Raw genomic sequence first — 24,765 nt, forward strand, 5'->3', positions numbered from 1 at the left:
CCCCCCGCCCCTGCCATGTTTGGCAGTTTTCAAATGCTGGGGAGTGAAATAAATCTCTCAGAATTTGGGAGTCTCCAACCTAGTGTCACTAGCTTGTATTTATTGTACCTTTTTTCTTGTATTTCTTGTCCTTTCGGGGGCTTCAGTAAAGCGTGGTATAATCAGCAGGAATTTTGACAACCATCTCAGCTGTGTACTGGGTAAGACCTCATGCCTTTGAAGAGAACTTGATAGGCCCCTGCAGTTTACAAGTTACAACCAGGGACTGACATATCCTTATTAAAATATGGAGGGGCTCTGTGTTTTACAGAAATATTGAAAAGTGGAGAAAAACTTTCCCTTTTCCAGCAATTTTTCCACATGCACACATATATTCACACACTGGTATTTTGGCAAACCAATCTACTATACCATGTCAGTGAGTTAATGACAGGCTGATGAAATAAATGTTCACAGCTTTAAATCAGTCTTTAGGAGCATTTAAATAACTTCATTTTTGTTCAAGGTAATCTTGGCTATAAAAATACAGGCCTGCAGGAAACCCATATATTAATTGCAAAAGCTGGGTCTGCTGTGGTTTTCCACACTGCTGATCATATATGGCATCCCAGATGAGTAGCAGGTCTGATTTTGTAGTCATGTTGTGTCAGGAGTTTAGACTGAGTATTACTTGTAATTCTGTCGTTTATCTCTACTGTTTCTTTATGAATGTCTTCAGGGTTCTTGGTCCGTCCTCAATCTTTCACATTGTGTACTGATGCTTTATTACAGTGTTTTCCAAATTTTTTAAGTAAAAATCTTTCAAGATGAACAGCAGTCCTTCCTTGGGAGCTGACTGAAAGCCAAATAATCTTTATTCATATAGCTATTGCCTTGCACATCCTCTCTTTGGAAATCACTGTTCCATTATGTGTTATTGCTTCCTTGTCACTACACGCCTTGATGAGCAGTAAAATACAGTGTTGACATTTAAAATATTGTCACTGGCATAGCTGATGTGTGAGTGAGTGAGGGAGTTTTCTCCACAACGGTGATTTTTCTGGTGCTCTTTGCAAATTCAGGCTCTAGTGATGGTTTGTTTTTTTTTTTCTTTTGTATCAGTTACACTTGCAGTGTATTTTTGAGGTGCATTTTTGAGCTTTGCTTTGCAAACATAAATTGAACTGTTCTTCTCATTGTAGTTGCTCTCAGCCATGTCCATCCCATGCCATGTCCTCCAGCTGCCCCAAAAGATTTGTGCAGCACACTGGATATAATGCTTTACTGCATCACAGCAGTTAAATACCAAAAAAAAATCACTCAGAGCTTGCACGGCCTTTACCCGCCATGCACAAACTGTCACCTAGGTGTATTATAAACTTGGATAAGCTTTCTGTGTTTTAGGTTCACAGTTTGTCACTGCATTGTTATTTTCATGGCTGTGTCTTTGATCTCACAAAAAGCTCTGCCCTGGTCAAGACATCTGTTGACACAGTCCCCCTGGCCCACGTGGGCCTCTGAGCTTTTTAAGGGGCGAAAGAAGGCTCACGAGAGCAGAGCTTCAGAAAACACCATGGTTGCCAAATAACAGAATTCTTAAAGCTGTTCTGTGTCATACTGTGGGCCTGTGCTTTGGATCTGAGCTCTCTCAGATTGCTGTCCACAATGTTGTTTCATCAGTGTGGCTGTGGCAATACGGAAATATTAGCAGTAGTTCTTGTTGTGTCGATGTAGAGGAATCCATTCTGTGTAGAAACCGAGATATGAGCAGAAAACTGATGGGCCCTTTGCCCTGAGTTTACTGTCTGAATGTCTAGAGTACACAGAAGGTAAGTGGATATTGAGAGATTTGGAAGCTGAGAGAAATTAAATTATGAGTGAAAAACATTCAGCTTTATCAGCTGAAGATTGCTGGTGCCTTAGGTAGGTTCCCGATCTGAAATGTGCTGCAGCCCCTCCAGCTTGGTCAGAAATCCCTTGTTTCTGATGTGTCTTTCCTGGCAGTCAAGGGGCTGGCACAGAAAATCCTGGCTTGTTCTTCAGGTCACTTTGTCCAGTGGCTGTGCTGGAAAGTCCCAGCTGTGCAGTGCTAGGTTCTGTTCACACATCAGCACAGGACAGTCACAGCCACAGAAAGCACAGTGCAGATGACCAAATATACACTATTTTAAAGAGCATGGCTGCTGTTCATGTGAAACCTGATAGCAAAATATGCTCAATCTCAAATCCTCAGCAGGCTCTGAACATCCTGTCCTAGCCAGTCCCATTAGAGCATGAGAGGCTGACATTGTTTTCCCTTCTACTCCATGTGATAAGGGAATTTCTGTTACTGATACTTATCAAGAGAGACTTCTACAGTAAAAGTTATGGACAGTTCAAAGCATATAAGGAAGCAATATCTAGAGTTTTTATTTGGTTTGCAAATGGCATTTCCAATTCTGTATACGAGTTTAAGTACATATATAGAAAGTTTTTTGGGGTACTAATGGAAAATTCTGAATCTATAGCAGGTCCCTTACTCCAAACTGGCATAGTTTTAATAAGAAGAACTGTCCATGTGTCCTTGATTTGTCATTTGTTAGAAAACTGAAAATCTGAATGGTTTGCGTTGGAGAAATAAAGGTCAAGATACAGGCAAAGTTCCTCTGTATTACAGAAGATAATAAAAGGGGAATATATTTGCTCCTGGTTATGCTAATTCATCACTCCAAGCACGGTGTGATTGCATTCTGTCTAGTCAGTGCTCTTCTTCATATCTTAAAGAAGAGATATAGCCAAAGTAAAGGGCACTTGGAGATAGACAGGGAAAATAACTGAGTCACAGAGAGTCTTCTGTTTGAGGAGGGATAGGAAGGATAGGGATTGTTTTAATTTAAAGAAGAGACAAATAAAAGAGAATGTGACAGTAGTGTACAGAATGATACAGAGAAGGTGAACTGGGCACTCCTGCTTGCCCTTTCATAAGTACGGAAGCAGAGGGACATCCAATAAAGCAGAAAGGCAAAAGTAATAACACTGTTGAAAGGGCATTTTTAAACAGTAACTGTCTTGTTTCCAATGGCTCATCTTCTTTTTCCTTGATTTCTAGAGCATGTCTTAGGGGTATGCAAGGACCTCTAGGAGATGAATTCAAGTTGTCTTGCTAAGCAGTTGTTGTGGTCATGCTGCAAAAGCTGCTGGTTGGATCAGATTATTTGGCTTGTGTGAAGGTGAAGAACTTGTCAGATAGTCTTAAAGAACCTTTTTAGTCTCAAAAATAAGTGGAAGTTTAGGTAAAGACATTGATGTGTGTAATGATATTATCAATGCACTTGCTAGATACAGTAAAAAAGTGACTATTCAGGACAGAAATCTGCTACTGATGGAAGGAATATTCCTCTGCAGTTAACTCCCATGACATTTCTTTGCTGGTCTCCCTGAATATTTGCTCCTGACACTTTTATGAAATGCTGATGTTGTGGCACATTGGCTCAGGCTGTGCTGTCAGGACCAAACAGACTTCTGTCCTCAAGGAAGTTGCTGGAAGTTCCATTTTTAATTAATCTTTATTTAATAAGTTTGTATTGAGATCCAGAAGAAAATTTGTTTTGATCAGTAGATGCTAGGGAACTTCAATAAATGGACTAAATTGTATATGTACCTCTCCCCTGCCTTTTTGTTACAAAAAAAAAGGGACATAATGAGACATGCAAATTCCAGATGAGAGAGATCGTGCTGGTTAGATTATTACAGTGTCTGTTTGGATCCATTGTTACTTTTAGACTTAATTCCTGTCAGGCTTTTTTGTAGCTGTGCAATTATTTTATAATTCCTCACCAGGCTGTGCAATTTCATGTAGCACAATCCCAGGCCACCTGTGGTGATCATCACTTCAAAGCCCCAGTTCCTGTGGTCATTTTGAGTGCATGCCTGCCTTATTTCTAATGGTCTGTTGTGGTAATGTCAGCTGTGATCGTTCAGCCCTGGATCACATTTGTGAGGTGGCTTTTCCTCTCTTTCCTGCTGCAGTTTTTCCCATCTTAAAACAGGTGAAACACCTCAACTATTCTAGAGGGAAACCACTTGCTATGATGTAGGGAAAATGAATTTTTAGTAATTTCCTTATGCCTTATAATTAGGTCTTTGTTTCTCACTCATTTATAGGACGTCGTGAATGCATTTGCCAACACCTTTCTTTTTAAACTTTGTACAGCAATGGAGCATTTAAAATATCTACTACTCAACATGTGACAGATATATTTTTTCAATCATGTGAAGTGTATAATTTTTTAAGTTTATAGAAGATACATATTTGTGTGTATGTATCTATTTGCTGTGTATATAAACGGTACAGTTAAGGATGAATTTGCCTGGCACTACAGTCCAGCTCCCTCAGAAAAAGTTGCAGCCCTGGAATACCAACCTACAACCTAGTTTAGCCCTTTGAAGTCACTGAGAAAAATTAATTGTAAATGTAATTTCATATTCAGAGGTATGCAAATTTCATGTCTAAACTCACATGAAAAGAAGCATTCAGTCTAATTTTTTGGCATTTGTCAAAAGCCCTCCAAAAACCATCCAGGCTGCAGACTAAGCTGCCTTTCATAAATCACAACTGAAAACTTTCTGCTGACTTCTTAAGACTAAATTATTTCTATTGTTCTTGAGTAATTACATTTTTGTTGTTATCTCTGGAAAGAGCCCCACTGGGTTGAGCATGTAAGTATATGGGAATGGGGGGAAGGAGGATTTTTGTTAGTTAAGTGGAGATGATAAAGCATAGCAGGACATAAATCAGATTTTTCTTCTTTTTCTAGTTGGCTTGTCACAATAAAACATTGCAACAGATGCTGAAGCCAGGGTCAGATCCAGATGAAGGAGATGAAGCCTTGAGGTTTTATGCCAAACATACGGCACAGATAGAGGTAAAGGACTGCTCTCCAGAAGATGGACTGTGAGACAAGTCTGCATCTTGCATGTGGTGTATCTCCTCTTTTTAAGCTTTCAAACGGTGTGGGTTATTTTTAAGGAGAAGGTTGAATAATATGTTTTTGGCTGTGGAAGATAAAGGAATACCCCTATATTAGAAGTGGCTCCAAACCATCATTTCCCAATAGCTTTCCTATGTGCTAACAAACATGTTTTGTTAGGGAAATAATGACTGTGGACAGGAGCTGTGTCATGAAGTCAAGAATCATCTTCTATGGTACATCACTCAAATAAATAATCATGAGTTTCAAAGCCATGATTCTGGCTGGTCAAAACTCTGGCTGGAGTACAAAGAGGTTTTGCATTGGTGTAGACATTCAATATGGCTTTTGTTTAAAATACCAAGGTTTGGCCTGGTTCAGCAGTTCTGTTCTCTGTTTTAAACTTTACACCTGCCATGGGTTGGACTTACATAGAGGTCCACAGAGGTATCCCACCACAGGGTGGGTGGAAGATACACGGCCTTGGTTGTCCAGAGGGCAGCTCAGTGCTTCTCTTAATGTATTTTAATACTTTGGCTGCTGCTGAGATCTCTCTTAGCAATTATCAGCCAGTTTATCTGGGTAGCTGGTAAATTTAGGCATTAAACAAGCACTGTGGTCAACTTTTATCTGGCCAATAGCTTCTTCTAGAAAAGTGAAACTCAACCCAGCATTGCTGCTATACAAAATAGGTAACTGCTTGTCTTTGAAAGCAGTCCTAGACCTGTTTGGTGTTTCAGATGTTATATCTCCTTTATTAACATATCTCAGTTGTTTGATTTGAAATTCAAATAGTGGTGGTTTTTTATTTTCACCAGTGGCTGCACAGAGGCATGGTTGTAGGAGTCTAAAAGGGTTTTCTACCCATTTCTGTATTTTTAGTAATGCAGAGTCAATGATCAGAATGAGGAAGCAAATTTGATGGCAGTGTGGTGAGATTAAATAAAATCTAGCTTGCTCACCAGTAGCTTGGTAGGTGCTGAAATGTAAACAATTCAAAACCTTAGATTTTATCAAGTAAAAAGATAAAGACTGACAAGATGTGGGTACTGCCTGAGTGATATTTTTGCATGTTCACCTTTACAATTTATCCCATCATAGAAATAGATTCTAGATGAGAAAAGCATTTTGTAATCAGAGCAGAAAGCCCCTGTACTTCTCCACTTTTACTGGGTCAGATTTGTTTCAATTTGCTGACAAATTGAAGCATCCTGAATTACAACATTTTTTATATTTGGCAAAGTCTGAACCTAGGTTTTTCTTGAGACTTATATTTGCCACCTTATTCAGGCAGGCTTTTGAAAATAAAAACAGCTTTACTCTGTTTTGGGATTTATTGGTCCAACTTTATTGTAATGTTCAAATAATTAATGCATTAATTTGTAAATAAAAGGGGAGCTGTGAGCAAGAAAAGATATGACAAAATGATTGGATAGTCACTGACTGGCAAAAATGTGCATTTTATTTGTAGATTGTTCGCCATGATAGAACAATGGAAAAGATTGTCTTTCCTGTCCCCAATATTTGTGAATTCCTCACTCGGGAATCCAAAAGTCGGGTGTTCAATACAACAGAGAGAGATGAACAAGGGAGCAAAGTCATTGACTTTTTCCAGCAGACTGAGGATCTGTACAACGAGATGAAATGGCAAAAGAAAATTAGAAGTAAGTACTGTAATTTGAGAAAAATAGCTTTATTATGCTAAAACCTTGCTTTTAAACCTTCAAGTACTTTCATTTTAATGATACACTTTTCTCTGTTCACTCTGACACTACAACAGGCAAAACCTTTCCAGGCTTGGGAGTGTAGGTTTGCTGAGACACTTGCATGCCACCGTAAAAGAAGTGTAATATGGAGCAGGTATTAATGTGTTCAAGATTATGTTTTGGACTCCAGAAGTTAAATTGAGGAATGGAAGAACTGGGTGTAGTTCTACTAGTCTTGATAGTGTTGCACTTAATTAAACCAAGGCCCCTAATATTTAACAGAAAAATGTATGTGTAGCTGCATATTTGAGGTATGCAGATTCCTGAAAGGCCTTTAAAAGACTCGTAAACGTCAGTCACTTAAAAACATCTCTCACCAGAACCTCAGCTGCTTTAAATCTGCCAAGCTCCCATGGAGTCAGTCCCCCTCTGACAGTCCACATCAGGCTGGCATGACTGGGCTGCAGGGTGTCCCAGCTGGTCCATACTGGCGCATGTCCCATGGTGTACTGGGGAGGCACGTGTGTGGCCTTGAGCTGCTTGGTCAAGATCAGGGGAGAGATCAAAGTGGGGCCACCAAGAGGAGGGGCAGGGAAGCCCTACTAGGTACCCTGAATGTCTTTAGCTCCCTGGTGGGCAGTACAGCTGCTGGCCCTCAGCAGGAATGGAGCTATTGCCAATGTGCCTGGATCAGGAGGGTCCTGACAGCTCAGCCACTGTCAATTCTGCCCTTGGCTTTTGGATCAGAAAGTTGTATTTTATATATCATAGAATCACAGAATCATGGTTTGGGTTGGGAGTGACCTTAAAGATCACACAGTTCCACCCCCCTGCCGTGGGCAGGGACATCTCCCACATCCCAGGTTGCTCCAAGCCCCATCCAGCCTGGCCTTGGACACTTCCAGGCCACAGAGGCAGCCACAGCTTCTCTGGGCAACCTGTGCCAGGGCCTCACCACCCTGACAGGGAACGATTTCTTCCTAATATCCAACCTAAACCTACCCTTAGTTTGAAGCCATTGCTCCTTGTCCTGTCCCTCCAGGCCCTTCTAAAGAGTCTTCGTCCATCTTTTCTGAAGGCTCCCTTCAGGCACTGGAATGCTGCAATTAGGTCACCCCAAAGCCTTCTCTTTTCCAGGCTGAACATATATAAAAATGGCTTAAAGTGATCACTTCATTCACTGCTAAAATGCAGATGCTCTTGGAGTGTCACACATCATCTGCTCACAGCAATTGATCAGGAAGGAAGGAAGGAAGGGGGTCTAGAGCAGCAGGATAGTCAGAGCAGTGTGGGAGCATCCTGAATGTGATGGAAACATGGATGTTATTGCAATTTCTTATATGCCAATTCTCAGGCTTTAGTTTTCAGCAGCAGCAAGTCTTCAGCATAAACCCCATCAACTCAAATCTGCTTCTCTTGGTTGCACCCTAAAAATTTAGTAGTGACAAACTGACCAGAATAGAAGTTGAAAAATGTATGATTGCAGAATCTGCAGAATATTTGGGAATAAAAGTCTTTGTATTGTAGAAAAATTACTTCAGTAAAAAAAAAAAAAAAAAAAAAAAAAATATCTGGGGGTTTTGCATTAGAAACACAGATAAAAGAGCCAACCCAACAATTAGATAGACCAGACCTGCCTAATGCTATAAAGAAAGAAAATGGGTTTGTTTTTATTCAGAGCAAAAATTTCTCAATTCCCTTCATCAGTAGAATAGCCCACAAGTCTCTATGCTGGTTTTTTGGGGTTTTTTTATTATTTGAATAGATAATTCAGGTTGAAGCTGGGTTCATTCTTTAGCTAAGTGTCTGTTAGCATGAAGTCTGTGCTGCTTAAATTGACAGTTGCCATTTTTGCAATGGCTCCAAATGCTTAAATCTCAGCAGTCAGCAGCACAAGGTTATCACAGTGAAATCTGAATATTTACCTAATTGCTATTAAAGACTATTTGTCCTAAAGCCTGAGGCAGTCATATGCAGATGAAGGAATCTGCTGTTTGTAAAAACTTCACTGGATGCTCTGCATATTTGCAGGAAGTTTTCAGTACTTTAAAATCTAGTTAATAGGGATGTATCATGTGTGATACCTCTCTGGCCAGAGATGTTTTTACACTATTGCACAGAGTATCTTGTTTCAAATGTTCATTTAAACATATTTTAGTGCATTAGTATATATTAAGTGCTTGCCTGAGTTTTAGCACACTCGGATCTTGTTCCTGACCTTCTTGCTGAACCATCTGTGTGACTCTGGACACAAATTCAACCCTGTTTTGCCCCTTTTTAGTTTTTTCTAGCTAGGCTGTAGGTTCTTCGGGATATGGACTATTTCTGTGTGTTTGTACACTTCACATATAGAGATCATGGCTTGTTTGAGTCTTTTTAAGCAGGAGTACAGAGCTGTTTGTCAGCAGGTAACCATGGGCTTCTGAGCATCACAGAGGAAATAGTCAGCTTTTGTAGAAACAAAACCCAGGCAGACCAAATTTTGCCTGCTTCCCAAGCAGATCAAAATGTTTTTTAGTTTGACAGAGGTGGGGAAAACACTGAAGTTGTGAAACCATGCCTATTCCATGGTTCTTTGCCTATGTCATTGGCCTACTTGGTCCAAATAGGTCATCTGGATGATACATTCTGGGTGTTCTGGTTGACTGGCATTTAGAGTGCTAAAATCTATTTGTTTGCTTGTTTTTATGTCCCCATGCACAGAAGCTGCCGATTCAGATGCAGCTGAAAAGACTCCCTTGCAAAATATCTAGGCCTAAAATCTTACCAGAAGCAAGACTCCAGTATATAATAAACTGTACTGTGATCTTCGGATTAAAAGCTCTGCTTGAAACTTTGTTTTATGGCAAACCTATGTTTAATATTTGTCTATTTTAGTTAATTTTAAAGATCTGCATATTTTCTACATGAATCTGTATTTAATTCCCTTGGAGCCATTGGTGATTGAGTTTCTCCTTGCTTTCAGCTTATTGATGCTGCTTTTCTCCCCTTTCTAGATAATCCAGCCCTGTTTTGGTTCTCCAGACACATCTCTCTCTGGGGGAGCATTTCCTTCAACCTTGCTGTATTCATCAATTTAGCAGTTGCTCTGTTCTACCCTTTTGGAGATGATGGAGATGAAGGCAAGTAGAGTTTGGTCTTATTTTTTGTTTTAATTTTAGGTGCTTTTATTTCTAAGGTAACAAGTAAAGCTGTATTTTCAGGTGCAGTCATATCTGGATGCCATTTAGTGTCTCCTAAGTAGGTACCAGGTGTTGTCTGAAATGTGGTGGTTGATCTGTGTGTCACATGACCCACACAATGCAGAGCAGAATGGACAGAGCATAAACTGGAGATTATCTAGATATCTCAGCTAATTTTTTTATATTGCCATATTGCAGTGTCCTACTGCACACATTTAGCTGCAGCTTCTGAACTGAAGGAGGATTCCTGGCAGGAGAGCTTAAGTCTGACCAAATTAAATGACTTGCAGTCTTGAAAACATATGGAAGAGAATTATTTGAAAACTAGCTTGCTGGCTTTTGACTGTATTGTTTATTGGGATAAAAGGGCATAACTTTTGCAGAGGAGAAAATGCATTATGCAAAAATACTCTTAAAACTTATGATTCTGTGGCTTCATCCCCTTCCGTCACAGGAAATATTTAATGAAGTTTTTTATTTGCTATAAATGCAGCAGACTAGCAGGAGGCCTCTTTGAAGGCCAAACAAGCTTAATTGGGATAAATAGTTTAGAATACTGGTAATGGTAGCAGAGCCATTCACCTCTGGATCTTTGATTCGTGGTCAGTCAGTAATGTGACTGAAAGTCACCTCTGTCTGATGGCATGTGAACTGGGCTGGTGGAAGCAGTCCAGATCCTACTAGATACATTTTTGCCAGCTGTGGTGCTGTTTTTCACAAGCACCACAGCTGGCACCGGCAAACATTCCTGCTGGCTGGCGGAACAGAAAGGCAGCAGATTAAAATATATTGACATAGGGACCATGCTGCCCTCACAGCCCACAGGGTGGTCTTTGCAGGTCACAGCTCAGGCAGCCTTTTGGAGTGAGGCAGATTTGCAGGGCTGTGCCCTGGAGAAGGGAAGCATCTTGTGCTTTGTAAATTGGGAAGTCACTCAGAGCACATTAGAGCCCACAGAGGATGAGAGGAGAAATAAAGGGTTAAAAATAAACCTTTTAAGCTGCTAAATTTTAGCTAATCTATACTTGTGGAAATCCTCTAGTCTGCAATCAGCAGGTATTAATACTTATTCTGAACTGCAGATTTATATGGCATTAGTTTAAGTGGCCCCAGTAATCCAGTGACAGCGCATTTCAGGATTCCAGCTCTTGGTGCTTGTAAAGCCAAAGTGGCTCCTGAGCAATAAGGAATAGGTGTGGCCAAATCGGATTAGCAGGTATTGAGGCAGCCTCCTTACTTCCAGCCTCCCTCTCCACCAAAGCCTGATCCAACAGCTGGAGTTTGCCTCCCAGTTTTTCCCCTTCACCCTGTGTAAATTCACCTGTATTCACCTGTCTGAGGTGCCTGGACTGATCTAATCATCCCAAAATGCCGTCTTTTAGTAGGTACTTGCAGTTCTTATGTAATATGACACAGGCAAAACTGCTCCAGCTGAACTCCATTCCTGAAGGGAGCCTAAAAGAAAGAAAGGGACAAGAGCGCATGGTGACAGGAAATGGGGGATGGCTTCAACCTGACAGAGAGTAGGTTTAGTTTAGATATTAGGAAAAAACTCTTTCTTGTAAGGGTGGTGAGACCCTGGCACAGGTTGCCCAGAGAAGCTGTGGCTGACCCTGGTTCCCTGTAAGTGTCCAAGGCCAGGTTGGATGGGGCTTGGAGCAACCTGGGATAGTGGAAAATGTCCCTGCCCATGGCCTCCATGGCAGGGAGAATGGAAATTTATGATCTTTAAGGTCCTTTCCAGCCCAAACCATGATTCTGTGAAGACTCCTTGCCTCTAGGGTGCCTGTCTGCACATGTTACTGGTGTGGGTCCTGAAACATGAAATTGCTGGACCTGCAGTAGGGAAGAAGGAAAACTGGTTTGTAAAAGAACCACAGAGAACTTTGGCCTTGCCTTTCAGATGGGCTTGAAAGTAATGTTTTTTAGGATCCATTAAAAGTTTCCAAATCTTGTTGGCAAAGAAGTTCTCTGCTAGAGCTGACCTTGAACCTCCCACCAGGGATAGAAACACTCCTGAATTTTGGAAAAGTTCAGATGCCATCTGAATGTTGAGGCTAGGGCCTTGTCTCATTGTTTTCTAAACCCAGTGATGCTGCTCAACTGTTTGTCTGTTGCCAAAGAGATTCCTGTTGTGAATCTAGCTAAATTTTCTATTTCCTTCTCCCCCGTCACTGACCTGTCAGTTCATCCCATAACAATAGAAGTCAGTGTACAAGTGAGACAGTGCCCTGAGATCTGAATGTGTTTTTTATATCACAGCAGCATGGTGTGTTTCCAGAGCTTTAAGCAGAGGAGCGAGGGAAAACAGGGGCATCGCGCAAAGCTCAGGGAGCGCCTGGAGCCAGCATCTTGCAGAGCAGCAGGGACTGGCAGTGCAGGCAGCAGGCCCTGGGCCCCGCTGCCTGCCTGGGAGCCAAGCGCAGCTGCTCAGCGCTGCAGGCCCCGCAGCTGCTGCCTGGCCCTGCCCGGGTTGATCCCGCTGTGCCCAGCGCTCCGCACTCGTGCAGAGGCGGAGGCTCCCTCAGAACAGCTGTGGCCCTTCGGGAGGGAGCTGCTTTTTCGGGAGCCGTGGCTGGTAAGGTTGCACTGCAGCACGGTGCCACTTGCTGTGCTGCCCCCAGGACCGGCTATTTCTGTAGCTGAGCAATCATGGAGTCAGACTGGAGGGACCCTAATGATCCCTGCGGAAGGGAGCTGATTAGTGGCTTGCTCCAGGAGAAGGTTAAACTGTTCCATCTCTGAGCACTCCCTGGATTTTAATGGAAATTTCATTAACTGCTCATATTATTACCTGTGCAAAAAGCAACAATACTGAGAATAATTGCTCCTGCTGCAATAAGGATAAGCTGTGGTCAGCAGTTGTGATGCATGAATCATGCTTTTGTTAGCTCTGCTGGCAAAGAAATTGATCTTTTGGATCCGTTTCTTGGTGAAAAATGGAGTCTCCAAAGATGCCTTTCTCAAATATCCCTTTCTCCTCTGCACAGGCACGCTCTCACCGTTGTTTTCCGTGCTTCTCTGGATAGCAGTGGCGTTTTGCACAGCAATGCTGTTTTTCATCTCCAAGCCTGTTGGCATTCGACCCTTTTTGGTGTCTGTTATTCTCAGGTCTATATATACTATAGGGCTCGGTCCTACCTTGATACTCCTTGGTGCGGCTAATGTAAGTACTTCAAAAGCAACCAGAATTTCCCTTTCAGCAGAAGGAAAGATATTAAGAATCTCCTATTAAAAAACTCATTTTATTAGAGCTGTGCAAAAACTTCCTTTTTCTGGTTCATTGGTTAAGCCAAGAAATAAATAATTTCCAGTCATCCTGAAACAGCAGTGTCAGTGAAGTGGGAAGCTAAGAAAAAAGTTGCTTTAGTTTTGTGCATGTGCAAATAATTTTAAAACAAAAACAATATGAAATTTAAAGAAATATTGCTGCGTAAGGGCAATAAAATCTACAGTTTCTCATGTTAAAAGAATAATTTTCTCTGCCAATACTCTCAGCACTATTGACACAAATTTGTGAAATGTTTCTGAGACCTTAAATATATTTTCAGGAAGAAAAGAGTATTCAAAATTAAAAATTCTCTCAGCCCTTTGCCAGATCTCTTAACTTAGTCATGAATAAGTCTGCATGCTTACTGAGTTTAGTAAGATACACAGTTGTGCTCACAAGTCATCTATTTAAATTTCTGCCTGACTGCTACAGCTCTAATTCACCCCAGCACAAAGTATTGGGCTGTTTGCCACCAGTTCTGTATGTGAGAATTTCACATACTGAAAAATATCCAGACATATAGTCAAAGGTAAAGGCAAGTAAACAGCGCACTTGCGCATGTCAAATTTGGAAGCAAAGAAGTCATGTTGAGTCCTCATTCCTTGTCCTGGACTGCCAGAGAGATGAGGTGAGACCCTTTCCTGTTCACTGCTGCTCGTGTGCAGGCAAAGCTTGAGAGCCATGGAGAATCTGATGCTGTTGTTTAAATGCTATACTTCAAAAATGTCCTCAGTTCTGAGGGGTTTTTTTTAGGGATTTTAAATTGAAGAACATGATCTGAAGGAAATAGATCTCACACACGCCCCCCACGCTTTCTTTTGTGTTATTGTTGTTCTCTTGTAGTAGCATGCCTACCTGCTCTTACATAGTCTTGGATCTAAAGTCAAAATTGTTGGGAGTTCACTCCCGAGCTGGATTTTAATGTGTTGTGACATTAACCCTGCCTATCTATTAATGTTATAGGAATAAATCACAATGTGATGAGGCATGGTGCAGTGTTGAAGAGGTGATGTACTTCCACTCACCCTCATGGGCTCATTCCCAGTGCACTGTCAGAGCTGGATTTCCCTCACCTCACTCCAGCTGTCTAAAAGTTTTGCATTTAGTCAAACCAACCTATCTAGACAGCAAACCAAACAATAAATACCAGGATTTTTCTGAGGCATAAACCTAGGCTTTGTTACCCCCCTCAGCTCTGTAACAAAATTGTGTTCCTGGTGAGCTTTGTTGGCAACCGTGGGACCTTCACCCGTGGCTACAGAGCAGTCATCATGGACATGGCTTTTCTCTACCACGTGGCTTATGTCCTGGTGTGTATGCTGGGCCTCTGCGTGCACGAGTTCTTCTACAGCTTCCTGGTAAGTACGTGCTGCTGTGGAGGGGAAAATTTTGCAAAAATAGAAAATACCGTTACCCGTGCAGCTGTCTTCAATTTCTTCCTGACAAATCAAGCCAAATTGTGTATTTTTAGCATGCCATTGTGTTGCTGCCCCTTAAGAGCTGCTGTTTTTATTAGAACCTGTTTCTGTTAGGACTTATTTTATCTGTTTTAGAGCTGAAAGTTTGCTCCTTTCTTCTCAGACAGTCACGCAGCCCACTCCTTTTCCCCAGCTTTCTCCATATTCTGTATCCACTGTTCCTGTGTCTTCTGGCAGTCCTAACATTTTGGGGGCAGTTGTCCAGGGGTGTGTGCATCATACTTGTACCAAAGGATCCCATTCCTCAATACATTCCCCAGTACATTTTTAACAAATTACTTGGGAAATGGGGATGGCATGCCTTTGGTGTGGCAGGAAGATTCATCATGAAATGTATCCCACTTAATTTTCTTTTGTTGCCATTACCCAGATGGAATGCCTTTTAGTAACGTGGTACATGTGAAGTGAAAATGAATCACACAAATTATGCTAAACTCCATTAACTGTTCCCTTCATGCTGAGTAGCAGTAAAAGGTGTTTCACTGCTCTTGTTTGCTAATCATTTTGCTCTGTAGTGGAACATGTGAAACTTGTAGGGACACTGAGTAAACTGTGGTCATTATATTTCCTGTTGTATTTTTTCTCAGCTTCTTGCATAGTGTTGAACTCCCAGCATTTCAAAGATGTGTTAAGCACACTGAAATTTTCAAGTGTTCAGTGCTAACTCAGGCAGAGCTCCTACTGTAGTCAGACTTTCCAGATTTTGACATTCAAGTCTGCTTCAAAGTTTGTGGAGATTCCAAAGGAGTGGAAATCCAAAGGATTGTGGCTGTAGCTGCAGGACCTTCTTCAAATGGATGTAACTCTCCTGCTTAAAAAATGCACAAATTGTTTGCTGTTCTTTCAATGAGTTAGGTGATGTCTATCTTAAAATACTTTGCAAAGTGTCAAGCAGCTTAAGAAACATTTTATGTACTTACTTTTTTCGGTGACTGCTGTTGACCAGTGTCCATGATTCATGGACTTTATCCACATAGCCAGGTTGCTTCCAGGTGTTCACTTAGGCATGGATGTAGTCTAAACTCTAATATTTGTTCATAACTGTCTCCCCTCTTTCTTTATTATTAATCCTTTCACAAGACTGTCAATTTCAGATCTTATAAATTGATCTGCTTCTTCTGTGGAGCATTTTGATAAATCATAGTGTGTTGCTTTATATCTGTAATCTGAGTACTTTGAAGTAGAAGTACATACATTATAGATAAGGCCAAAAGCACTACAGAACATCAAGAAAATTGTAGGGGAAGAAAAAGGTTAAAGGTTCTTGTAAAGCTCCTGTCACGTTTAATTGCTGGTTTAGGCTTTTGACATTTAAAGCTATATTATCTTTATATACAGTTTTCTTTAAAGTTAAATACCAGGAAACCATATAGTGCAGGGCAGAGAAGAATAGAAGTTTCTAGTCTTATACAAACAGTGACGTGAATTTAATTTTGTCCTAAGGAGAGGTGCCCCCAGTCCTTGTCCATGTGACATTTACATGATGCCATGTGCTCAAAGAAAGTTTACAAATATGTTATTACTTACATGCATGAGTGTATTTTTGAGTTGCAGCCTGTGCCCGTTTGTCAGATGAGATAACATGAAAAATTACTTTGTAGATATAGATCCACAGTATGAAGACACTGTTTAAATTTTAATCTAGCTTGGTTTTAAACATGGGGAAACAACACATCTTGATGGTAGGTGTTGTCCATATCTGGATCAGACTCAAATATATTTTGTGGATTTTGCTATAATTAATTTAAAATTTAAAGTTCTGTGCTAGATTTCCTCCTCCATAAGCATGACCAGCTCCCACTGAGATCAATGTGAGTTTATGAAGCTGAGAATGTAGAACATCGCTTGATGTATGTTTCAATAGTTCAGATTGTTTTCCTATGTAGCATCTATATATTGCCTCATTTGTATTCTTTTTTCCTCTACTCTCTGCCTTCCCCAGCTGTTTGATCTGGTGTACAGGGAGGAGACATTGCTAAATGTGATAAAAAGTGTTACCCGGAATGGCCGTTCAATTATCCTCACTGCAGTGCTTGCTCTCATCCTGGTTTATCTCTTCTCCATCATTGGCTTCCTCTTCCTGAAAGATGACTTTATCATGGAGGTTGACAGGTTGAAAATCAGGACCTCTGCTGCAGGTATTGGTTTTTATATTAAAAATTCCTTCTGATGTATCCCCTTTTCTGTCTGCCTAACCTAACTTTTCATCTAAGGACATCAAATTTCTTTATTTGTGCCTGCATGAGAGCAGAACTAATTCCATATACCTTAGAACTCAATTAAGTCTCTGTGTAAAATTTAGTGTGTATAGGGTTGTTTTGGTCTGGGCTTATTTATTGAAATGCTAAAATCTAACACATTTGATTTATTATGCTTACTTCACAAACTCATGATAACATTAAAAAAAAAATAAATCTGTATTTCCTAAATATCTTCCTAAGTGAAAAGCAGGTCCAAGTGGATTGTATTGGCTCTCATCCCACCTTAAAAGCAGCTCATAGTAATTTCTGTATACTGTATGAGGCATGTGATCTTAACATGTTCATTAGCTGTATTCATTTCATTGCTTTTTAAGCTTCATCCAGCAGCATTCACATTTCTACTGATAGGAGCATCTTTTAAATTCAGTGTGTATTCCACAATCATCATCCTTAGGGTATAATCCTGGCTTCAGTAAAGTCATTGGGAGGTTTGGAACCAGTTTTAAAAAGGTCAGGATTTCAGCTTTCTGGAATGAGAGAATTTAGCAAAGTGAATAGAGAGTTACAAACTTGCTTTGCTAGAAAAGAGCCAGGTCTGGTCTGTTGAGAGCTTTGTGTATGCTGCCAACCAGCCTGCTGGGAGCATGGGCAGGAGAGTAACAACTGACTGCAGAGAAGTACTTGAGAATAGCTGCTGACTTCCAGGCACGATTTTCCCAAATGCAGAGCTCTTCAGACCTGTACACAAGCACAGAGCTGGCATAACCCAGCCGGGGCTGTGTGCACTCTGTTTTTGCCAGTCTTTCCCTGAAGTTGTTTTTTCAGAATTTAAAGCTCACAAACAAGGCAAAGGTCATTCAAGACTCATGGGCCTGGCATACTTCTGCAGCTGGTTCAAAACCGTAGGAAAAAAAAGGAACCTGACAGATTTCTTTTACATACTGTGATTTTTTCTAATTTTTTTTAAAATTTTTTCTGCCACTGATCATCCATTAGGGGCTAAATTGGCTTATATTTGATTTACCATTCATTTTTGGGACTGAACTTAGGGTGTCAAGTTTCACTTTGAAAGGCAGTTGTTACCATCTTAATGAAACAGGCTACACACAGCTCTGGTCTGATCCAGGGGCAGCAGCTCCTGTGTGTTTGTGTTGCTTCTGTCGAGATCTTGGAAGATTTTTGTGGTGTGGGTATGTTCTTGCTGGCTTCATACATTGCCATTTCTGATCAAAAACTCATCAAGAAAGTATGCTGACTGCATGTTGATGGAAGATTATGCTTCCCAGGACAAGTGCTTTAAGTTTTTTCTTGATAAAGTAGCAGAGTAAGTCAGAGTGCATGTTTCCTGCATTACACATAGTGTCTTAGACTGTTACTTTGCTGTATAGTTTTGCCTTAATTTTTTTCTCCTTAAACCTTTTTGTATCTCTAATTTGAAATGCAGAAAATTGTTGAAGGTGCACAACAGAAAATTGGTTTGATAAAATCAAGCTGATGTACACATTTACCACTTTAGGAATGTTAAATTAGCGTTTTACACAAACCCATACATATTTACAAATGAGTACCAAACTGTGTTATAATCCTTGAAAACCCTTAAATATTCTACATTCAGGATAACTGAATGTCAGTGTGGTCTCCTTCTTGTCAGCTTTTGTGAATAATTTATCTAATGGTTTTTAAAACTGACATTATTTTCATATCTGACAGTTGTTTCTTGCTTTGAATACATTTTGTGCTCACCAGAAGCAGCTGCATTTGATGTAATTTATTAATTTCAGGAGATGAAATGGGAATAGCTGTGATACAGTAAATATAAAACTGTGTTTTTGTTAATTGTGATTGCTTTGAGCTGTTGAGGCAGAATCTTTCAAGGAGGGAGGAATTGCTGGTGTGATTTGTTCTGTTTTTCCTTCGTAACTCTCCAACCTGGTGCTTCGCTCCTAGAAAATAAGGATTTAAAACTTAACGTCAATGTAGTGCCTGTCTTTTTGTCAACATCCCGCTTTTCCACAGGTATTGGTGAAGTTCCCACTACAACCCTGACATCAATGATGGGAGCCTGTGCAAAGGAGAACTGTTCCACGAGCATCCCAGCTCTTAACCCAGGTCAGTACAGAACTTCCCTCAGACTGATGACCACTTAGAACCGAGGGATCCCTGAAAATGTTCAAGGCCAGGTTGGATGGGGTTAGGAGCAGCCTGTTCTGCTGGGAGGTGCCCCTACCCATGGCAGAGGGTTGGAATGAGATGATCTTTGAGGTCCCTTCCAACCCAGACCTGTGGTTCTGTGGTTCTCTGATCTGTGTGTTGCTGTTGCAGAGACTTCTGCTGGTGTGAGAAGTGACAATGACTCTTGTGAGTCAGAAGTGCTCAACTTCTGCAAGGCTTGGAGCTTAGTTGGCAGCTTTGCTGTTAAGGGGAGTGCTTCCCACACCTGATTTCCAAATGCACTGACATTAATTTTGTTATTAAAAGAGCTTGCTGAATCATTATGCGTGAATGTACAGTTTGCTTCTTGACAAGTGACTTTGCAGAGAGAAGCAGCTCATTGCTTGTCTGCAGCATCCTCACCTGCACACACTGAGCCTCTTTTAGATCCAGTTTGGGCCACAAAAATTAATTTTCATGGCATAGCAGATCTATCAGCACACTTTTTCTATATGTACATATTTTTTCTATATGTATCTGGGCCAGTGCTGAACTATAGCCAGAAAACCTAAGAACCCAGATCCAGGCCCACATGTCTGTCTCCCACTCTTTCCATAGGGCACAATCTAGTTGAGGTGGCTGGTGTTTCAGTGCAGATCTTAAGTTTGGTTTGATGTATTGTGGCCTTTGCAGTGGAGGTGTGTGCACAGTGGATGTCTGCAGGCTCAAAGTATTTATTGCCGCAGTTGCCTGTGGTACCTGGGGGCTGAAAGTGAGGACATAAACAGTCCCTTATTGTGTGCCAGTATAAGCTTTATTCTTCTGCTAATTTTTGAGTTTTTTAGGATCAAAGTCTTCTGGGAGAGGGCTATAAAAGCAGGCTTTTTCTCCCCAGCTGGTGTGTAAACAGGCCTCATAAACAACATGGGAAGCTGTCTGGCTAGATAGAGAAAACAGTCTAAGAGCTATGGGCAAAGCTGCTGCATTCAAAGAGTAATCAATCAGTAAAAAAGATGCAGTACGGCTTTTGCCCAGCTCTTTAAATGATAAAAATCTCACATTTCTCATTGTTTGGGTACTGAACCTTTAAAATCAAACCATAATGAAAGAGGTTTGTACAAAACATCTAAGTGCACTCTCTCTTAATCTTGAAAAAATTTTATTTTTCCAGTGCCATTAAAACCCACCAACATTCAGCAAAAGCAGTTTTGCTCACCTTAGTCATTGGTCAAAAGAATTGTTCTACTTTCTGTCTTTTCCTGGGACAGATTTCCCCTCTGGCAAAAGTGTGAGCATGGTGGAATGCAAAGGCATGAGATCACCATCCCTGGAAGTGTTCAAAAGCTGTGGGGATGGGGAACTTGGGATGTGGTTTAGTGGAGGGCATAGCATGGTTGGGTGAGGGGTTGGACTGGGTCTCAGAGGTCTTTTCCAGCTTTAATGGTGCTATGATTCTGTGAGATTTGGGGAGTTTCAATTGCAGCACCAGAAAAGTCCACAGCTGTGTGTGGGAGAGAGAAAATGTTCTCAGTGGCATCTCAGGTCCTGAGTGTGACAGGAATTACATTGCTTTTCAGATCAGATCACTGCTGATCATTTCTTCTGATGGGACTCTGCTTCTTCCTTGGGTTTCACTGGCGGAGCCTGTGCCCAGTCATTGCTCTTACTGGTGAGAGAGCTCCCTAGGGAGGCAGTGTGCTGTGCCCAGGGAGACTCCCCTCTCTGCAGCCTGCTGCTCACTGCTGCTCTGGGCTGTCAGCATGAAAATACTTCATCTCATCTGGCTCAGTCTCCCTCTGTCCACTCCAAAGACATTTCCATATCACTTCAGTCTATGCCTGGTGAAGTGCCTAATCATTTAAAGGAACTTCACATCCTACACTACATATCTCCTCATCCTCTGTAGCCCATAAAGACCTGTGCTAGAAAGGTGCAGAGATACCTGTTTGTAAAATGGGACATTTCCAAAGACTCATTCCACCGCCAGACCTGGTCCTGCTCTGTGCAAGTTCTGCTGGATCCATGTGGGCACAGCTGTGTCTCACCTGATGTGCTTGTGTGGCCCAGGTAGCTGTGGGCCATCAGGTGAGGATTTTTGAAGTAAATCTCCCTATTATCCCTCCCCTGTGATTAACATTGTGGGGTGGTCTTAGCCCTTAACCTGTTTTGCCTGTGGATTAAATTTAATCGGAAGACAGCCTGCCTAATGCTTCCAGACCCTCACAAGCCACTTTCCAGGGTGGAACTGCTTGCAAACAACCCCCCCTGAACCTCAATTAATGTCAATATTGGGTCCTTAATAATAGTGCACTCCACAGATCAACTCCTTTCTTTCAAGTACAGGCACAGCTGGTGCCTAGAGGGGCTGAGCCTGAACTGTGAATGCTGTTGAGTGTTGAGAACAGACAGCTGAGGCAGAACATGTGCCTATAGGGTTGCCTGGCTCCCAGCTTGAAGGCAGCTCCACATCTGGGAGTGGAATAGAACAGCAAAAACAATGTTTGTACACTGTCCACAGCCTACATTGCTGCATTAGAGGTTTCTGCCAACTTTGGGCTGTCTGATCTCTGGCAAAGATCTTGCAAACTGAGCTTGCTTTTCTGGGAGCTTTTCTGGCTGGGATGCTGACGTTCTGTGTTGCAAGATGTGCAAGGTGATGTATATTTTTCTCTGAAGCCTGGCTTGCTATGAATTATCTCAGTGGACAGGGAGAGCTGGGTGTTAGGGCTGCTGGTAGATAATTCCCTCTTCAATTCTCAGCCCTGGATTATCCTCTCTGTTCACCAGAATCTGATCATCTGCTGCTTCCAGCAACTGTCTGGTCTTGTGAACAGAGAAAATGAGAAAATATTGTAGTTACCTAAAAGAAATAGAAGCTGTGGCTTTTTTGAAGGCTTTTTATTTATTTATTTTCATTTATTTTATTTATTATATTATTTTGTGGATGGTCTCCTTCTCAAGCACAGCTCAAAAAAAAAAAAGAATATTGTTTGAAAAAGGGAATAATGGCAGGTTACAACAGCAAAGATTAGTTGGTATGAATAACATTACTGCGCTAGTAAAAAAAAAATTTAGGTATGACAGGATAAAAAAGGTTTCTTGTTTCAATCCTTTCAGTTTCAATATTCAAGCGGTTATTTTTAAATCCAGGATTATTTGTGGGAGTAGTGTCTGTAATGACCATATAGTTTAACAGGGAAGTCTATCCTGCTGTCTGCTTTTCTTTTTGCTCAAAATTCCTTCAGCAGGGAGCTGTTTCTCATTTAATTTGCCTGTGGAGCAGAAGCAGTGATGGCAAAAGCAGCAGACACCAGCACTGTCCTGCCCATCCCAGCCAGGATACATGCACCACAATCTGGGAGCCCAAATCCAAAATTAAATTTAAATCCAAATTACTTGTCTGCAATGTGAGTGCTTGCAGTCAATTCAATTTATCAGAGTCTGAGTGCCCCAGATGTGGTGGTTTGGGGCTGTTAAATATGTGTTTCAGTCTACTCTCACAGCAGGATGTTGTTATTTATTAAACTCCATTGTAATGAGTGCATGGAGCAAAGCGAATGTGAATCACTGCCTTCCCCACCCAAGCAAGCGTGTCCCTAAAGAGGAAGGAAGGCAGGAGGAATGGCAGTCACAGCCCTGACCCTTCAGCCCAAGCCAGCAGGACACAGGGAACAGCTCAAGCAGGGCTCTTCAAAGGGAGGCTGTGGAAGCAGTGAGTATGTGGTGGGAGGGACTCTGGCCAAGGTGGACCAAGTCTCCCTGGGGTTTGGTGTTCCAGCCCAACTCCTCTGCACGTTCAAATATCTCCTGTACAATAGTACCCTCTGTGGCTCAGCCAAACCCACACAGCAGCTCTGCAGCACAGATAACAGAATCCAAGTTTTCAAGCTCAGGCCGGGGAGAGCCTTTCATTTAATGTCTGTCAGACCTGTGCTTGGGCACATGTGCTGGTGGAAAGATCACGGACAGACTGACTCAAACAAAAGCCAGCCCCTCCTTAATGGTTTGAAATGCTAACATGACTTGGCTTCTACATGAGTAGGTAGAGGAATGATTTCACAGGAAGACAATCCTTTTACAAATGTGCTTCTAATTCTCTGTTTATATTGCTTCTTGTCTATGCTGCATTTTTGGGGGCCCACTGGAAAAGCAGTGGGAGGACTGCAAAGAGAAGGGGTGCTCCCATGAGCAGAAATGGTGGCTCTGGGTCATTAACAGCTCTGGTGGGAGCCCTGCTTGTTCTTTTCTCCATCTCTCTTCAGGCTAAGTGTGCCTGATGTGCCTAAGTATGTCACCAGCAGGGATGTGCACATGAGTGGGGATGATCAATGAGGTTCTCCATGAGAAATACGAGAGGCAGATGTGTCTTGCAGTTGCTTTCTCTAACCGAATTGTGGCTTTGTTTGATGAGTGATTGTTTGATGCTGTGGTTCCTGTTTGCAGGTGAAGAAAGAGAGGATGGAATAGAAAGGACCTGTGACACCCTGCTCATGTGCATTGTGACCGTGTTAAACCAAGGCCTGCGGAATGGTGGTGGTGTGGGAGATGTGCTCAGAAAGCCTTCCAAAGATGTGAGTGTTTTGGCTCAGGAAATGCATTACTCCCTGTGCATCTCATGAATGCCAAAGTCAATTTTTGGAGGTTATAGACAGTGTTTGTATCTAGTCTGATCTCATGTCACACAGTTGATTAATCCATGTGATTTTTAGATCCCAGATGGGATATTTAATGGGAAGAGCTAGGCTTGGTGTGATGATAATACTTGAAGGAAGGATTTCTAGATAGTTGTTTACCACTTCTGGAAAAATGCAGAATATCATAACCTTCAAAGAATTGCTAAGAAGTCAGTCCTGGGAGGCACATCTGCAGTGCTGTGTCTAGTCCTGGGCTCCTCAGGACAGGGGGGACAGAGAGCTCCTGGATTGGGGCCAGTGGAGGATGCAGAGATGATTTAGGGCCTGGAGCATCTCTGGCAGGGAAAGGCTGAGGGAGCTGGGGCTGTCCAGCCTCCAGAGGAGCCCCAGCTGAGAGGGGCCCTCAGCCCTGGGTGTCCCTGTCTGCAGGGAGGGCTCTGAGCAGGGCCCAGATTCTGCTCCAGGGGCCCAGCAATGGCACCAGAGGAACGAGCAGGGACTGATCCCAGGAAGTTCCACCTGGACATTTGCGTTTATACTCAGCATGGCACCTGCCCTGGAATAGGTCCTGTAGTTTACTTGTACTGAACCAGCATGAAGATCAAACCAGAATTTAATCTGTTGTGGCATATTTTCTCTTCCAGAAGTTTCCTCAAAAATGTGGTTTATTTAAGGACCTCCATTAATATTTGGGTGGTTTCATGCATTTTTATTTAGGTTCAAAAATAACATCTCATATAAAGGCAATCTAGCAGCACTTTGCTTGATGAGCCATACCATACATGTTATAAATAAATTCAAGATAAAGTAGGATCTCATCAGGGCCAGGGGCCCAGAAATGGCACCAGAGGAACGAGCAGGGACTGATCCCAGGAAGTTCCACCTGGACATTTGCGTTTATACTCAGCATGGCACCTGCCCTGGAATAGGTCCTGTAGTTTACTTGTACTGAACCAGCATGAAGATCAAACCAGAATTTAATCTGTTGTGGCATATTTTCTCTTCCAGAAGTTTCCTCAAAAATGTGGTTTATTTAAGGACCTCCATTAATATTTGGGTGGTTTCATGCATTTTTATTTAGGTTCAAAAATAACATCTCATATAAAGGCAATCTAGCAGCACTTTGCTTGATGAGCCATACCATACATGTTATAAATAAATTCAAGATAAAGTAGGATCTCATCAGGGCTTGCAAAAGTCCAGAGACAGCTCAG

General features: G+C 41.8%; 1 protein-coding gene across 1 annotated transcript in view; it reads left to right on the forward strand.

Annotated features, from left to right (window-relative positions):
* Positions 1–24,765, forward strand: part of ITPR2 (inositol 1,4,5-trisphosphate receptor type 2) — a 244,644-nt gene that overhangs the window by 193,119 nt on the left and 26,760 nt on the right. The window contains exons 46-53 of the mRNA XM_041397170.1: positions 4,776–4,883; positions 6,400–6,592; positions 9,631–9,756; positions 12,807–12,982; positions 14,281–14,445; positions 16,508–16,703; positions 18,783–18,875; positions 23,361–23,488. Of these exons, the coding sequence (XP_041253104.1) occupies positions 4,776–4,883; positions 6,400–6,592; positions 9,631–9,756; positions 12,807–12,982; positions 14,281–14,445; positions 16,508–16,703; positions 18,783–18,875; positions 23,361–23,488 (1,185 nt within the window). The remainder of the gene's footprint in view (positions 1–4,775; positions 4,884–6,399; positions 6,593–9,630; positions 9,757–12,806; positions 12,983–14,280; positions 14,446–16,507; positions 16,704–18,782; positions 18,876–23,360; positions 23,489–24,765) is intronic.

Source organism: Onychostruthus taczanowskii, unplaced genomic scaffold, assembly GCF_017590055.1.
Source record: "Onychostruthus taczanowskii isolate IOZ18803 unplaced genomic scaffold, ASM1759005v1 scaffold136, whole genome shotgun sequence".
NCBI classification, from domain to species: domain Eukaryota; kingdom Metazoa; phylum Chordata; class Aves; order Passeriformes; family Passeridae; genus Onychostruthus; species Onychostruthus taczanowskii.